Consider the following 16,270-nt stretch of genomic DNA (forward strand, 5'->3'; position numbering starts at 1 on the left):
GGAGATTTAGACTAGACATTAGGAGGAAATTCTTCACTCAGAGGATGCTGAGGCACTGGAAGAGGCTGCCCAGAGAAGCTGTGGGTGCCGCATGAGCGCTGGGAGGAGCCCTGTCACGCTGGTGAAAGAAAGAAAAGCGGAAAAAAAAAAAAGCCATCCGCCTTTGCCCCGTGTGAGGATCGAACTCACGACCTTCAGATTATGAGACTGACGCGCTACCTACTGCGCTAACGAGGCGGCTGAAAGCAGATTCGCTACTATGGCTGTTGAGGGCGGTCCTGGGGAGGCGGTGTGGCGGGAGGGGCCGGTCCATGGGGACCCTGAGGGACCCTGAGGGACCCTGTGGTGGCCGGGGGGGCCCCCCCGGTGACCGAATGAGGGCTTGTGGGGCTTTGTGGAGGCCATGTGGGACCTGATGGTGACAGCCAGGGCCCATTTGGTGGCTGTGTATGTCACCAGTGTGGGGCCCCAAGGGGACTGTGTGGGGTCCCTAGGTGACCATGGGGGACCCTGAGGTGACCAGTGGGACCCCAATGTGACCATGTGGGGACACAAGGTGGCTGTGTGAGACCCCGAGGTGATCATGTCAGGCCCCATGATGTCTGTCTGAGACCCTGAGGCGACTGTGTGGGTCCCCAAGATGACCGTGTGGGACCCTGAGGTGACTGCCATGGGACCTCAGCCTGCCACTGGGACCCCAGAGTGACACTGACGGTTCCCCAGGGTGACAGGAGTGGAGCTTGGGGTGATAGGGGGGTCCTTGGACTGCCCATATGTGTCCCCAAAATGACCGTGAGGTGCAGTGACGGTGTGATCCCTGAGGTGGCCATGCAGGGACCTCAGGGTGACCGTGTGGGACAAGGGGGTGACCGTGTGGGACATGGGGGTGACCGTGTGGGATATGGGGGTGACTGTGTGGGACCCCAGGGTGACTGTGCTGGCCTGGGCTGGGGGCAGGACATTGGGCAGGGCCGGTGACCGCCCTGCTGGGCCCGGCCAGGCCCTGATTGGCGTTGGCAGGGCGCGATCTCTCACGTCACATTAATTAGGAGGCATCGTTCTCAGCATAATTGCGCCGAGCAGGTCACTAGATAATTAATGACTTTTTGCTGCGTCTGACAGCTGCGGGCGGATGTCGGGGGCGGGGGGAGGGCAGGGGACAGTTCCCAAAATCACAGCACGAGCTGCACCTCTCCGGCCACCACCTCCACCACCTCTCCTCTGGCTCCTGAGGTGCGTGTTCCCCCCCCTCCATGGCTCTGGGTCTAAAATCTGAACCATTTCGAGCTCCTCTCTGTTTTAATATGTATGCTTGTGGCACGCTAGCATATAATTACTTTCTTTTCTTTTATTTTTTTTTCCATAAGGCATCTGACACAGACTCTGGGGACACAGAATCTGGGAATCTACCCTGGAAAAAACAGGTCTGTGCTCCTCTGAAGAGCCCTGAAGACGCCTGTGCTCCACAGCGTGTTGGTAAGAGGGACAGGACTCCTTCCCAGCTCAGGTGTGCCCTTAGCAGCCCAGCAGAGACCAGGCTGCTGCCTCTGGAGCCATGGCACGTTGGTGCACGGATGCGGCGTGGCGCAGAGCTATGCAGCCCGATGGTAAAGCCGAGCTGCGTGATAAAAGTGTGTCACACGTGCCTCTGCATAAAAGCATGCACCCAAGTATTTATGGCATACCTCAGGCACGGTGCCTTCACACCCTGCCTCACCTCACCCCCCGTGCAGTCATACCAGTCGGCCTGGCTCCCAGAGGCGCTGCGCCTCTCACCCCGCTGCGAACCTGCGCCTCCGTCCTGCTAATGACACAGCAGCCGGGCTGCCACGGTGACAACGTGACTCCAGGAGCTGCTGCCTTTAAAAAAAAAAAAAAAAAAAAAAAAAGGAAACCAAACAAACAGCACTAAATGTGCACAATCAAATGATGAGTGTTTGTATTTTGAGGCCAGCTCACAACCCTCCCTCCACATAATACTCAGGATGTTTGGGAAGGGGTATTTTTCTTTTAATAGGGCAGCGTAGTCACAAAGCTTTAAAGAAATACAGGAGTGAATCGTCTATGGTAATAGCAACATACTGTGAATGGGGCACAGTGACGAATTTCAAGTCTAGTTTTAAGCCTGCCTGGCAGCATGTAGGTACAGACGAGAGTCTGTGACCCTTTCTGCTGTTCCGAAGTCATGGACAGGGCTGATGTCTTTGTCCCAGTTAAACACCAGACTTGTTTTTGCTCCGTAACAAATACTAGGGGAAGAGAGAGAAGCCTCAAGGTGTTTTGAAGATTGTGCAACGATCCTCGGGAGCCTACCTGCTTTTGCTTGAATACTTTCCTCACTCGCATTTCACAGGATGCGTCGAGAAGGGAAATACAGCCAAATCGGACAGCTCTGGTAATTGGACTTGAATCCTCCGCATGCCCTTGGGGTGAGGTGGGTGCCTCTCAGATAAGCAATCTAATCAGCTTTGTGCTTGTGTCCCATCTGGAAACAGATTGTTGCTGAAGTACACCGCCACCTGAGAAGTAAGCTTCTTTTTTTTGAAGATAATTGTACCAACAAAATCAGGGAGTGTGAATTCGCCTGAGGTAATAAGATCTCTTTATTTTTATTCGCAGTTAATTCATTCAGCCGAGGTGATTTTACGCCAGAATGCAGGCTCCCAACCTGAAGGACGATTACGTTCCCTGCGCCGCGCATATGCACTGTGCCTACCCCGCAGATCGGCTGCTGAGACAACGAACCATGAGCCACTCCAGACATATGGGCAAGATAAAAAAGAGGCTGGAGGACATCAAGAACCAGTCCCTTAAGTCGACGAAAGCAGATTTCAGCCACAACGAAAGCATAAGGCTGGCCACCGACGCCTTCCTGGACGGGGGGACAGACTCGTACCTCCAGACGCTGAGCAAAGAAGGCGAGGTGGATTTCCTCTCCTCGGTGGAGGCTCGGTACATCAAGGAGAACGCCAGGGAGTCGTATTACGCGCAGGAATCCCCCGCGGACGGGGCGGCCGCGCCGAGGCAGGCCGACGCCGGCTCTCTGCCGTCAGGGACCTACTTCCCAACCATTTCTGACAGCAGCGAGCCAGCCCTCCTGCACACATGGATTACGGCAGAGAAGCCCTACCTGAAGGAGAAGTCCACGGCCACGGTGTATTTCCAAACGGAGAAGAACAGCAACATCAGAGACATCATACGCCGCTACATCAACAAGACCACTCAGGTACGGAGAGCAAATTCATGTCCCCTCTGCACTTCTCTGTCCTCCTGCTCTTAAAAAAAGACCAGCTAGAGCTAGAAGCAATCGTTTTGGGGGGTTGGTGGGAGATGTGGGTGAAGGGGAGCCCCTAGGAGGAGGGCAGGTGCATGCCAGATGTCCCCAAAGGAAGGGAATTGTTCAGAAAAAGGCTTCTCATCCCTGACAGGTTATCAGTGTCACTGAGCTGTGACATGGGCTCCATACAGAGCCCCCCAGCCTAACTCGGTGTGTGGGACAGGTGTGAAGCACGCCTCAGATAGCAGAAAAGTTATGAGGGGCATGGAGGGGTGCCTGTGACAAGGAGACTGCCCACCAGCTGGCAAGCCAGCAGATGGACAGCTGAAGGGGTCAGAAAGCTCTTCTGATGTGTGCTCAGGCAGAGTGGTGACAGCTCAGCTCTTTTCTTGGGAAAAAAAAATATATTTGGCATTTCAGGACTCTGCTAATCATCAGCAGGGACCTTTGCTGTTGTGTAAACTTGAGACTCCATCGGCAGTGTCACAGATGAATGGTCAGAAGCAAAACCCTCGCGAGTGCTATGTTAGAAGGGAAATTTGGGGGGTCCCAAGGCTTCAGTGGCAACGATGAAGTCCCCAAAGACTTCTTAAGGGTCAGAGCAGTGGGCACACCAAGCAGTTTGCTTGAATTTCCTTCTGTAGGGAAAAGTACTTGCTACACTCTCCGCTTTAGGTGAGGGCCGAGAGGCCCCGAGTGAGAGCTAGGAACGGAGCTGCATTTTGAGGGAAATAGTGCACATTTCGGATTTCTTGGAAACCATGGCTCTAGGTGTTATAATCACACCCCCTACTGCTTTTAGCTCTGCTGAGCAAACTTCCAAAAATTTTAACCTCAAATTTCTGCTGGCTGGAGAGCTGCCACATGAAAAGAGAGGTGTGTGTGGTGCCGGCTCCCCAGCACAGGCTGCGGAGCCCTCTAGAGTCAGGGACTTTGCTGTGGCAGCGTCCTGCGAGGGCAGGAGCTGGGCCTGATGATGCTGAACGCGGCAGCCTGGGAGAAGAACGCCTGCTGGCAATTTCTCTTCGAGAGGCTGCAAGAGCTCAGCGTGTCAGGAGGATCACAGATCCCTCATTTGAAGCTGCCAGCGTCGGAAGGGTGCAGTAACAGAAGCAACACCTCTGGCATTGTAAGATAAGCATCAGCCAACGTATCAATCCTGTCCCATTTGCTGTCCTGAGAGGAGAAAACTCACAGGGGAAAAGTGGGAGACGCAATGTAAGCCCACCTGACCTCCTGAGCCACCTCATTGATGTTACAGGAGGGCACCGGAGTAACACGTGGTGACAGGATCAGTTTGGCACCTGCTTTTCGAGGAGTTTTTCAGTGACTGGATTCATTAGTATCTGATAAGGGCACACTTGGTATTTAATCCAGCCATTAACAAGATCAAAAATGGAATAAAGAGTATGTTTGTGGATGACATCAAACTGCAAAGGATTAGGGAGCAGGGAGAGCTATGACCCTAATACATTTGTGAGGCACAAATCACAAAGTGAAAGGCAAAAGCACTGAGCACTGCAAGTAAAAGGCACGTGCAGAAACACAGCTGGGGAAGGACTGGTGAAAAAGCAGGACACGGTCTGGAGCTACGGGGAGGCTGAATGGGAAGAGGCAGAATTGTGCTCTTGGAAAAGGCAGTCTCGGTCGGAGGTGTGTTAACAGTAAGTGTGGACGTAAGATATTGGCCGTAATTGGCCGTAATTGGGCAATTACCCAGCACTGGCAGGGCCTTTTCTGCAGCACGGTGCCTTGGCAGCAGGGTGAAGGTGTGGGATCCTCGCTGCTCCACAAGTACAAGCTTGTCGGGACAGGATGGCGGCACGCAGGACGTGCCGGGCCCTGTAGGGTTTCCTTGGGGCGGGGAGGGAAGGGAAGGGAAGGGAAGCTCACTGGCAAGCGTGGGCACAGGCTTTGAGTAGGATTTGGTGGAAGCTGAACGAAATTAGGAAGACAGAACTGCAGAAATACTGTGAGGTTTGGTTTCCCGGGTTGAACACGGCGTCCTGCGAGTGCAGGTACCACGAGCAGGAGCGTGGAAGTTTGTCATCCCGCCGTTTGTGCACTGGGAGGCATAGATGTGTGCTTAAATTGGAACAGTGAGCTCAGAAATCGTGAAAGTTGGATGTAAAAATAAAAAAAAATAAAAATAAAATGGAGCTGTTGCAGTGCTTCAATGTACTTCCTGGTGCTGACATCTCGCCTACCATTTCCTGGGTCCCATTCTGGTTTATGATTAAAAGAACTTAAAAGTTATGTTGGGTTTATTAGAACAATAAAGCAACGAAGCGATGTCTCTCCTTGATTTATTGAGTCAGGGGGAAAAAACAGACAAATCCCCATGTATCTTGTAAGGTTTGCATTCGTTAGAACTTTTTAAAAACAAATAAAAACCCCAGTACCTTTCAGCGACCTCCCAGGCAACCCTAACTTCTGTAAATTTACTCTGCGGATGCTCCTGTTTGTTTTTTTTTTTTTTTCACTTAGGTGCTCGCTATCGTGATGGACGTGTTCACAGACACTGAGATTCTCTGTGACCTCCTGGAGGCCGCTAACAAGCGCATGGTTTTCGTCTACCTGCTGCTCGATCACGGCAACATAAACCTCTTCTCTGAGATGTGCGACAAACTGCAAATCGCTGAGGATCTCTTCAAGGTACTGCGCCTCTCGGCTCCATCCCACTTTGGGAGCTTTGGGGTAGGAGCACGGTTACACTGGGGTCATTCCACTTTTTAACTAAAACAGCAAAAGAGACTTCCAGAGGTGGGATTATCTTACCGAACCAATTAGCTTACCACTGATTTTAGAGGATGTTGAGGCATTTCCATTAGATGAAGCCCCCTAACAGAGGGAGGTGACAAAAGCACTGACTTCAGCTGGTCTGGGCGGGGTTGGCTCTGCTGGCATCGCCCTGCTTCTTTCCCTGATGCTCTTGATCCTCAGCCTCAGCGTTTCAGCTCGGTTCTGTGGGTGTTTATAGGAAACACAATAAAACGACGCTGTTGGGGCTGTGCTTAAAAGGTGATGCCTCGCGTTGAGCTGGCTGTTGGCACAGTCCAACTTCATCCCTGCCGGAGGAAACTGACCTTCAAAACAACCTCCTAGGAGCCCTCTCAGGTGTTGCTCGAGGTGCTGCAGGGCACCTGGGACATCTTCGCGGGGCTGGCTGATACCGCAGAGACAGCGGCCTTCTGGAACAGCAGCTGGAGGGCAGGCAGGAGGCCTGAGGGCATCTTAACTGCAGCAGACACCTGCGTTTCAGCAGCTGAATTCCACACCAAACGTACCAGGAAGCCCAAATTAACAAAACGTTCTCATTACGGTGTCTGTATGTCTGTACACCCCCACTCCTTAGCTGTTTATTGTACGCGTGCTGCTCCGATTCATGGGTTTTCAAAAACGAGCTGCACCCTCAATGCCACTCATTTACCGAGGCCTTCATTCTGCATAGCGTGCACGGAGGCAGTGGAGTCAGCTCTGGGCACCTGACGTGGCTTTAATTGAGCTTGCTGAGGTACAAGGAGCAGCTGAGCTGTGCCAGCTCAGAAGCATATCACGGCCAAATGGACCTTTTCCTCCATTCACACGTGTGCTCGCACCTGATCCTGCATTAACAGCTCATCTGGGCCTCACCAGCAGCGCAGCATGCATGTCCTTGCAGGCCCGGGTGGATTAGAAAAGCAGAGGTTGTGCCAGTGACAGCGTGAAACGATGGGGAAGCACATGTCATTGGGATGTCAGGGGAGATAACAGGCTACTCGGAGCGAAGGACACGTCTCTGGTACTCATTTCATGAGGGGCAGCATCTGTTCTTGTACACTGCAGCTTCCCCTGCACAAATTTCCATGCAGGTTTATATTCCTATTGAAAGACGTAGTCTTGTCTCTGGTCAGAAAGTTTCCCTGTCCCCAAACCTTCAAATATAACTTTAGAATCCATAAAGAAATTGTAACAGAAACGAGGGAAGTGCTAAAGGCAACAGAGGAAAAGGGCTCTTTCCTTCTGACTTTTAATTAAAAAAAAAAAAAAAAAAAAAAAAAGACAAAACATGTAACTCACTCTGCTCATACAACTTTTCTTTTTCTTTACTAGAATATCTCGGTCCGCAGCGTTACTGGAGAGGTTTACTGTGCCAAATCAGGCAGGAAATTTTCAGGACAAATACAAGAAAAATTTCTTATCTCTGACTGGAGATACGTGCTCTCTGGATCTTACAGGTGAGATAAGCCATTGCAGTTCATATCTAGGTCCCCTTTTATTAATATTACTTCACAAAAAAGTGCCGTAGAAATTGTGGTATGGGTGAACGTGTTTTTTTGAACAAAAAAACAAACCTTCTGCTTTCATATACATGCCGTTTTCCAATAATCCAAATCTCTTGCTTAAAAGCCCTTGTTACTTCTTTACCAAGTGTGGTATTTAATTTAAATGTTCCGAAACTAATTAAAACAGCTTTGCCAGTGCAGCCCTGGAGCAGAACTAGAGATGTGTGTGTCGTAGTATTACACTTTCCTTATTGTTTGGGTCCTCAGATGCTGTGATCATGAGACACGATACATTTCCATCCCTTGGGATCCCTTAATGCAGCTCAGCTTATCTGAGGATTTGTTCTCTATTTGACAAGTTTAGTGATTAAAGGGAAAGCAGAAATACTTCAGAGACTTACTCCTTTGTCTTGTGTTTCCCTAACAGATAGGAAGTGTGTATCTAGGTGGCTGTTGTACTTTTTTTTTTTTTTTTTACAAGCTGCATCTGCAACTCTCCACTTTTGTGCTTCTGTAATTATTTCAGGTACAGGATGTAGCATCTCAACAATTGGGCTTTTAATTAAGAGCTGAGATCCTCAGGTCAGGGAATTTCATGAGACTGTGAGCTTGCATCAAATAAATAAAGTTCCTAAGCCTCATGGCTACGTAGGTAAGCTTCACAAATGACTGAAGCGTATCCTAGAAACTCAGATACAAAAAGACAAGGGAAAATGATTACAGATGTGATTAAATAATTAAAAGGAGGAGATTGTTTTTCTTAATCCAGGTTTATGATTTGGAGGCTTAAATGCTTCTAGTCTGATAAAACTGTGCCACCAGGAAGATTATGCAACTATAATAACAAAGGTAGAGGTGAATATGCGGGGCTGGGGAAGGCTGTGAGAACTCAGCTGTCTTCTGACACAGGCATCCACTTTTTCACTGTTTCTAAATGAACCATCAGACAAAAACGAGTGAACACTGTTTTTTTTTTTTTTTTTTTTTTTCTTTTTTTTTTTTATTGGCCGCCATGGTTTTATTGTTCTTTCAGTTTTCTTTCAATCCCTCACCAAAGACATTTGGAAAAGCAACAGCAGATTCACAGAGAGAGCAGAAGTCGATGTGTGGGAGAAGAGGGACAGAACAAGACAGATTTTCTTTAGCCAAGAAGCTTCCTTTTGGCTTCTCTTTTCAATCCTAAAGAAATTAGGATTTAGGATTTCAATCCTAAAGAAGAAAAAAAAAAAAAAAAAAAAAAAAAAAAAACAAAGTCCAGTGCAGAGTCACTTCTGTCATTCTCTACTGCTGTTGCATTATCTTGTAAATCCAAGAGCCTTGCTAAACTACCTAATCCCATATCCAGCAAGCAAGCAGAGTGGGTGGTGAGGAACAAATCTACACACTATTTAACTTCAGCGTGCTCAGCAGCAGCCTGGAGATTCATACAGCTTGTACCTGGCTATCAGTGCATGGCATTTCCACAGGCTTGCTAGCTCTCCCCTTATTCATTTGAAAAATTTCTATTGTTGCCAAATCTTACTCACCAACCTCTGCAGGCATAAACAGAATGATGTTAAGGGAGTAAAACACACTTTTTTTGCAATGCATTTGCTGGAAGTCATGTTTAAATAAATCTTAAAATTAATACAAAGGATCTTAAAACCAATACAATATATTTCACCTTAGTGCTGTGCTCTGTGTGGCTTTATAACAGCAACGAGGGGAGCAGGGTGAGGAAATAAAGTAGAGGTGAGGAAATAAAGAGGGACCACAGCTTGCTGGTTCCAGCCAAAGTGTCTGGAAACAAACTATGTTAGCCTAACAGACAACAAAGAGGCCTGAATTTGGTGATTTATTAGAGGCAAAGGAACCACCATGGAGCCTGTGGGATCTCCTGCTCCAGAGTGGTTTTTAAAAAGCCATTAAAAAGCCCTTGCTTTGGTCAGTGTGATGTGCTTGGCTCTGCCACATGTGACAGGCTGGAGTGGAGAAGCTCCTGAAGAAGCAGCAGCTCCAGCTGTGCGTCTGCGTGACTGCAGGCATCAATAAATGTCTGAAGATTTAGTTTTTGTCTCAATCTTTATTGCCTGTTTCTGTGGCGTGGGGTTAGGATGAAATATTTCTTTATGCTGCCTCTGTCTTAATCTACCCCCTCCCATTAAAGGGAACCCTAGTTCTTCATATTTTTAATTTGAATGAAATCTGGTTAGGTAATATAACTCAGTGCTCCTAAAGGAGGCAAAATGAGCACACCAGAAGCTGGCCCTCTCCCTCCAGGCAGAGAGCACCAGGGCTGGAAGCAGCGCACAGCCACAAACATCTGTCTGAAATAACGCAGGTTTCGCCTCGTTTTACTGCTGACCCTCTCAATTCATATTCTTTCCAGGTTTGTAGCCTCCCTCACGGTTAGATCAAGGACACGCAAAGGTTTGGAGAGCGCTTTTTAGCGAGTGAAGGCAATGCCCTGCCAGCACAGCAGATGTTACCAAAGCAGGGGGAGTTCGCTTGCTGGGCAGTTTATCTCCGCTCCTAAGGTTTTGCCAAAACTGAGAATGATTTGCATGAGGTGGAGGAGAAGTACCCGGGGTTTAGTAACATACTGTACGTTTTCATGCTCAGTCAGAAATGGTCAGGTGCCCAGTGGCACTGAGCAGGGATTATTTCGCTCCTCCTCTTGCTCCTGAATCAACAGTACAGCAACAACGCGTGCCAAAACCTAGCCCTCTTTAGAGCACCTTGAACTGGCAGGTACAAAGTGAGTCTTTATTCTGTTAGTGTCAGCTGAGGCTGTCAGTCCCTCCGAGTTTCACACAGTTTTGTCAGTTTTGACAAGACCGGGATTGAAAGTGCTCACACCTACAGCCAAAGCTGCCTGCTGGCAATCCTCATGCAAATCCAGCGTAGCTAATAAGGTCCTACAGGAATATCCAGGGCAGGCTCTTGCCAACACCGAATAACCTCAAGTTCAAACCTAACTCTGGACCACAAAATCTGCTGCCCAGCTCGAGCCCCGGTCAGCTTGGGGAGCAATTAACATCTCGTGCTCTCAGCTGCGCTCGTGTTATAAATGCAGCTGCTGCTCACACAGGGCAGCCTGCACAGCACAGCTGAGCTGGCTTGTGGCTTTGTAAGAGAGCACAACTTTACGTTTGCCAAGTGGATTAGGGTAGTGCATAAGAGAAAAATCATTTAGAAGCCACGAAGTGTTCCAAGGTGAGCCTCCGGTCTCCAGGAATAAAAATTGTTGTGGTGCTTCTCCCTTACCTTACAGCAAAGCCTTTTTTATTTTTATTTTCATAAAGGCTGTAGAAAATATTGCTAATTTCATTCCCTCTGTTGTGAAGAAAATGAGCTTTTGCCCAACCCCAAATGAGGTTTGTTTTGGCGGGGGGGGGGTGTGACAGGGAGGTTGGGTTTTTATGAGCTTCTCTTGACCAACGCAGACAGAGGCACAGCAGAAGGAAAGCTGACGAAGGGTGCTTGTTTCTCACCAGTCTTTCTAACACCAGTTTTGAGATCTACAAAGTGGCGTGGTGAGATACAGCTGATGTATCTGCAGGAGAGACAAGGCAGGACATGAATTTAAGCACTGAGGGACAGCTGAACCAGGGGGCTAAGCTCCTTCCCACAAACAGCCACAGGCTCCTGAAGGACTTGGCACTGAGTCCTGCCATGGACGTGGCTGACGGTTTCCACCACTCCCTTCAGGAGCTTATATAACTTCGCAAGGGTTCTTGAAGTTTTTTAGAAGCAGCTGCAATAACAAAGCTCGATCCAAGTCAAAGAGCGAGGCGCTGATGTGAACTGACCCGAAAGCCAACCGGGACATCTCCATCCCGTGTTGGATCTCCTGTCCCCGCTGGCTGGAGTTAACGCTAACCTCGCCTTGTCTCTCCCTCCAGCTTCACGTGGCTGTGCGGCCAGGTGCACCGCAATCTCCTCTCCAAGTTCACCGGGCAAGTAGTGGAGCTGTTTGACGAGGAGTTCCGGCACCTTTACGCCCTGTCCAAACCCGTCAGGGGCCCCAAGTCTCCGCCACGCACCATGCCCTTCCTCTTCCGCACCAGCTGGGCTCCCCAGCGCAGCCTCCCCGACAGCAACGAGGGCAGCGCCAACACCCTCTCAGACCCCCTGAGCAGCCTCTCCACCGGCAGCAACCACCAGAACCAGCAAACCCCACGAACTCTCATCTTCAGCAGCAACCTGGCCCCGCAGTCACCGCTGCACAGGGTGAATTCTTTCCACAGCTTTGTCTCCTTCACGCCTTCCCCCCCGGCCCAGCCGGCCGTCCAGCCCAACTACTACCAGCCGCACTACGCGCCCGACAGCTCGGCGGTCCTCTACAACACCATGAACATTTACCGGCCCGTCAGAGTCCGACAGGAGGAACCAAACAGGACGGGCTTAAATTCGCCCTGGCGATGCCTCCACAAAGGTAACCTGTTTGCATAATAAGCGCCTGGCCCTGAATTGCAGGCGGACGTAGTGAGGACCTGTTTAGCAATCGCTTGTACACTGCTGAACGCAGAAATTCTGCCTACTGCAAAATGAAGACGATTCCCAGCCTCTTCTTTTGTTTCGGTGCTTGTGGATGCTTCGTTTCCCTAATTACCAAGCCAAGCCTGGCAGCACATAAACGTCGGATGCCTCACGGTCCCGGTAAGGGCACATCTAAAGCAGTGCTGCCAGCCACGTGCCCCTGCTGGCAAGCTGCTGTTTCGGTAGATCCAGCAGGTTTCCGTGTGGCCAGGCACCTGGACGCGGGGTAAGGCGCAGGTTCTCCCCGTGCCTTTTGTGCACTTGCCTAAGGAACTAATTCGGGAGACCGAAGGCTGCTATTTACGTGCCAGACTGACACGACGCTGTCATCACAGCTTAGTCTTGATTTAGGAGGACTCCTTTAGGGCTGGCAGGGAAGCACAGTTTCCACCTTCGCACTGTCTCCGAGCTGTCTGCTGGAGGTGCGCAGCGAGGAAATCTCTTTGCAGGGTTTCTAGGAACTGAAAACGCTCACCACGAAATGGCCCCGCACCAACAGCGCGGGGTGCAGAGGACATCTCGCAGCCACCCTGTGCTGCCTTTCCCTCATCAGCACCGCGGGTGCATTCCAGCCCGCTTGGTTACAAACCTCCAGTCCCACCAGCTCCGAGCAATTTTCCTCATTGCAGAGCAGCTGCGTGGAGCCAGGCTGGAAACTGAAGCCAAGCAAGGAAGCGAAGTCCTCTCAGTAACAGCCTCCAAGTACCGAGTTCCAGCTCACTCAGCAGTGCGTGGATCTTGGAAATCTTCTCAGTGCTCGCTGGACTGAACAGTAACTTAGAGGTTATGATACTTTTTTTACAGAACTCTTCAAGGATTCTAATTTGTAAAGAGAAACTGGGTATCAGCAGTTTCCACTGAATTAAAGGAAGTTACAAAGATTCAGCACCTTGCACTGCAGCACCCACAAAGCTGAGAATCTTTTGGCCAAATACGCCATGAAAACGAAGGAAGCTTCTGTAAGTGAAAGGCAAAAACCAGTAAGAAAATGCATGACATATAAAGGACTTCCATCGAAGTCCCAAAGTTACTAGACACCTAGCATCTATTGATTTATTATTTTGATTTTTTAATCCTGCTTTACATCACCTTTCATCTGACTCCAACAGAAAACAGAAGCCTAAGCACATTGATTCGCCCCTCTGACCCATTTTGCCCGTCTTCTCACCTGTCCAAAAATCGTATTCAAAAGAATATAACTTCACTTTTTAGGCTGTGGATCGTGAAAATTGTGTGCAACAGCAGAATTTCAGCTGAGGAAAGTTTCTCATCCTTGGACGAGCTATACTTTTGAAAATGTAAAGTTTACAGAACCTAATAAAAGGTACGGGATGGATACTGCTGCACCAGCAGCACCAGTGCTGCACCAGTGGTGTAGACGTTTTTACCCGTGGTGTATCACATTTTGGAGTCCGGGAACCCAATGAACTATTGCATATCCCTGTAAATCTCTGTACATAGCAACATTTTTTTGGATTCCTTGGGAAGAAGGGAAAGTTGATTCTTCATTCCTATGAGAATTCTATTTAATTATCACATACAGTTATCGTATTTAGATAAATAAAAGAAAGTTTCATTAAAAGCCCTTTGAGAATCGTTTGATTTCTTCATCTCTTCCACAACCTACATGATTTCCACAAAGCCAGAGCCCAGCTGATGAGGAAATGTGTAGTTTTGTTCTGAAATTAACTCAAACAGAATTAAACACGTCCCTCCTGCCTAATTAAGGCTTTTCTTCTAAATTGGGGTCACTCCCTTGATCCTGGTGGGGCCCGATTGGGGGTGGCACGGCGCGGATATGGGAAGAAGTTCGTAGGCCACTACACCTCTGAAGCCTTCATTTCCTTAGGCCATGACCCGTGAAATCCAGAAGGGAGCTCCTTTCATCACCGTGGGTGAGGTGCTCTGCCTCCAGAAGTTTCGGAGCACGCAGCTAACGAGGAGTAGATAAGGGACGAGCTAATAGCACAGAAGGAGCATTGTGAGCTAGGAAGAACTAATTTCAGCCCTGGATGAAGGAAACAGCGTGTGCTAATTGAGACGACAGCTGAACTTGAATGTCAAACGAATGGAATTTCAGTTTTGATGGAAAACAATCAAGAGTTTGCAATTTCAGCGGCGAGTTATGCCAAAAATCCTAACAGGCTCCCACAGGCTCGATTGCTCAGCGGTGAAGGGAACGTGTGGTTACAGGCAGCTGCAGAAACCACCTGTCAGGAAGGTCGGGGCAGGATGCTGACATACCTGTCAGCCTGCTGCGAGGGACAGGCTTGCATAAACGCTGCTGCCATGCCATGAGAAAAGGGGGGGGACGTCGCTAGCCGCAGCGGTAACACACTCCTGCTCCTCGGGCTGCGTTCACACGCACCAAATCGCCTCCCAAGCAGGTCGGAGGGTGCTGCCCGAAGCGCCTGGAACATGAGCAAGTGTTAAGAGTGACAGAATCCAACCCTGGTAAGAGCTCACAGAGCGGTTCTGTTGCTGCTGAAGCAGCCCGAATGCTGTTTCCACCTTCCAAAGAGCGGAGCCAAACCCTTTGGCAAGGTCCCGTGAAATCTCTCCACGAACCCGGTCCCACAGAAGCTGTGTTACGATGCTGTAACTGCTGAACCTCCGGGGGAGCTGTGGGAAAACAGATTTTATCCTTTGTCTGGAGATACTCAGGACTGTAACTTTAAGAAGAACCTGGGAAAAGTCCCCGTGTCTGTAACTTTTTTTTTTGCTGACATGTTTAGCATGAAGCTTTCCACGTTTCTATGGCTTTTCTGCGAGACCTTGTATTGTTGCTGCCAGCAGTGAGTAATTCACAGCCCCTTACAGTCTTTGCTGCAAACAGCAGTCAGCCCTAAAAGCATCCCCAGCCTTCCAGGTGGGCTTCCTGCCACCCGAACATGGTGCTCTACACACACACACCCCAAAAGTTTCCACCCAGCCAAGCGCATGCACGCCTAAAACAAATATCCTGCACCACACGAGGAGTGCACTCATGCTTCCCCGAGTACCCTTGCCAAGCCCTCAGATTTCGTAACCAGCTGACCAGGACGTGGTTTAATCGCATTAAGGCACCAAACTATCCCAGGTAATTTGACGTGGCTCAGGACAATATTCCTTTTTTCCGGGGAGATTTCACAGTCGGCTTAGCAGTGGGACGTGGTCCACCAAGTTACTAGCGGCCGATTTCCTAATAAGCTTGAAAATTCATCTAAAAGTTGCAGATACAAAGCGTGTTCGTGTATGGTGAATGACATTTCAGCTGTGAGTTACTGCCAGTTTCAGCACTCCTCAGTACAGCAGAAAGAAAACATGAAAAAAGTCACAGCAAACTGTGTCTGAGAGAGTCCCAGTTCTAAACTCTAGCCATTAAAGACCATTTTTACAAAACGCTACGAAGAATTTGAGAGTCACAGTTTAACAGGAGATAAAATGGGGGAAACAGCACGCTTTGCCTCCAATCTGAATTGGTTCAAACCAAAGAAACTCCAAGATCTTCACAGCCCACAGCAGACAATGTCGAAGCTTCAGAGCACAAAGCAAAGTGCTGTCACTGTGAACCCAAAACAGAGCGTAAGGATCTGTACGATGCAGGAACAGCACCGCCAATTTCCCCAGCAGAGGATTTTTATTCTTTGCAAGGTTTTACAAAGGATATGCTCTGACTAAACACTCTTCAGCGCATACAAACAGCCTTGACAGTTCTTCACCCTCCTTGTATAAGCACCCTGAAGACTAGGCTGTGGCTAGCTCTATGCCTGCAAAAGCATTTAGCCTGGGCAAAAATCTCCTTCCAGTTCTAAGTTAAACAGTTACTATTTAGATATTTTCCCCCAAAATACGGAATTATTCTTTTTGACAACTTTGCAGCATAAATACATTTAAGATTCGTAGCCACTCAGCTCTGAACAGCAGATCAGTGTAATGTCAACTAATCGAGAAATATTAAAAACTTAAATTAATAAAATTACTAATTCCATGGCTCTAGATTCCGTGTAGGATTTGAAAGTGAGGAATTTTCAAACTGGGCATCAAAAAGGAAGCCTTACATTCCACCAGCATCACAGATCCCCCAAAAACTCACAGGTGCTTCAAGAACCCTGTGAGGTTCGTGACGGAAAGCTACCTCTGGAAGTTCAACTGAAAGGGCGATTTTATACCGGATTTCTTATTATTTTTAAGATATCAGTGAGCAAAGAAAATCATGAGACATTAA

At 48.9% G+C, this 16,270-nt stretch overlaps 1 protein-coding gene and 1 non-coding gene across 2 annotated transcripts; one reads left to right on the plus strand and one right to left on the minus strand.

Annotated features, from left to right (window-relative positions):
• Positions 1–164: 164 nt before the first annotated feature.
• Positions 165–237, minus strand: TRNAM-CAU. Its single transcript has one exon. It is a non-coding gene; the product is annotated as a tRNA-Met (tRNA).
• A 2,122-nt stretch (positions 238–2,359) lies between these two features.
• Positions 2,360–11,976, plus strand: FAM83A (family with sequence similarity 83 member A). The gene is made up of 5 exons (XM_032182978.1): positions 2,360–2,434; positions 2,633–3,226; positions 5,765–5,932; positions 7,370–7,494; positions 11,427–11,976. Exons 2-5 carry the CDS (start codon positions 2,654–2,656, stop codon positions 11,974–11,976), a joined length of 1,416 nt encoding a protein of 471 aa, XP_032038869.1. The 5' UTR covers positions 2,360–2,434; positions 2,633–2,653.
• Positions 11,977–16,270: the final 4,294 nt, after the last annotated feature.

This window comes from Aythya fuligula, chromosome 2 (assembly GCF_009819795.1).
Source record: "Aythya fuligula isolate bAytFul2 chromosome 2, bAytFul2.pri, whole genome shotgun sequence".
NCBI classification, from domain to species: Eukaryota; Metazoa; Chordata; class Aves; order Anseriformes; family Anatidae; genus Aythya; species Aythya fuligula.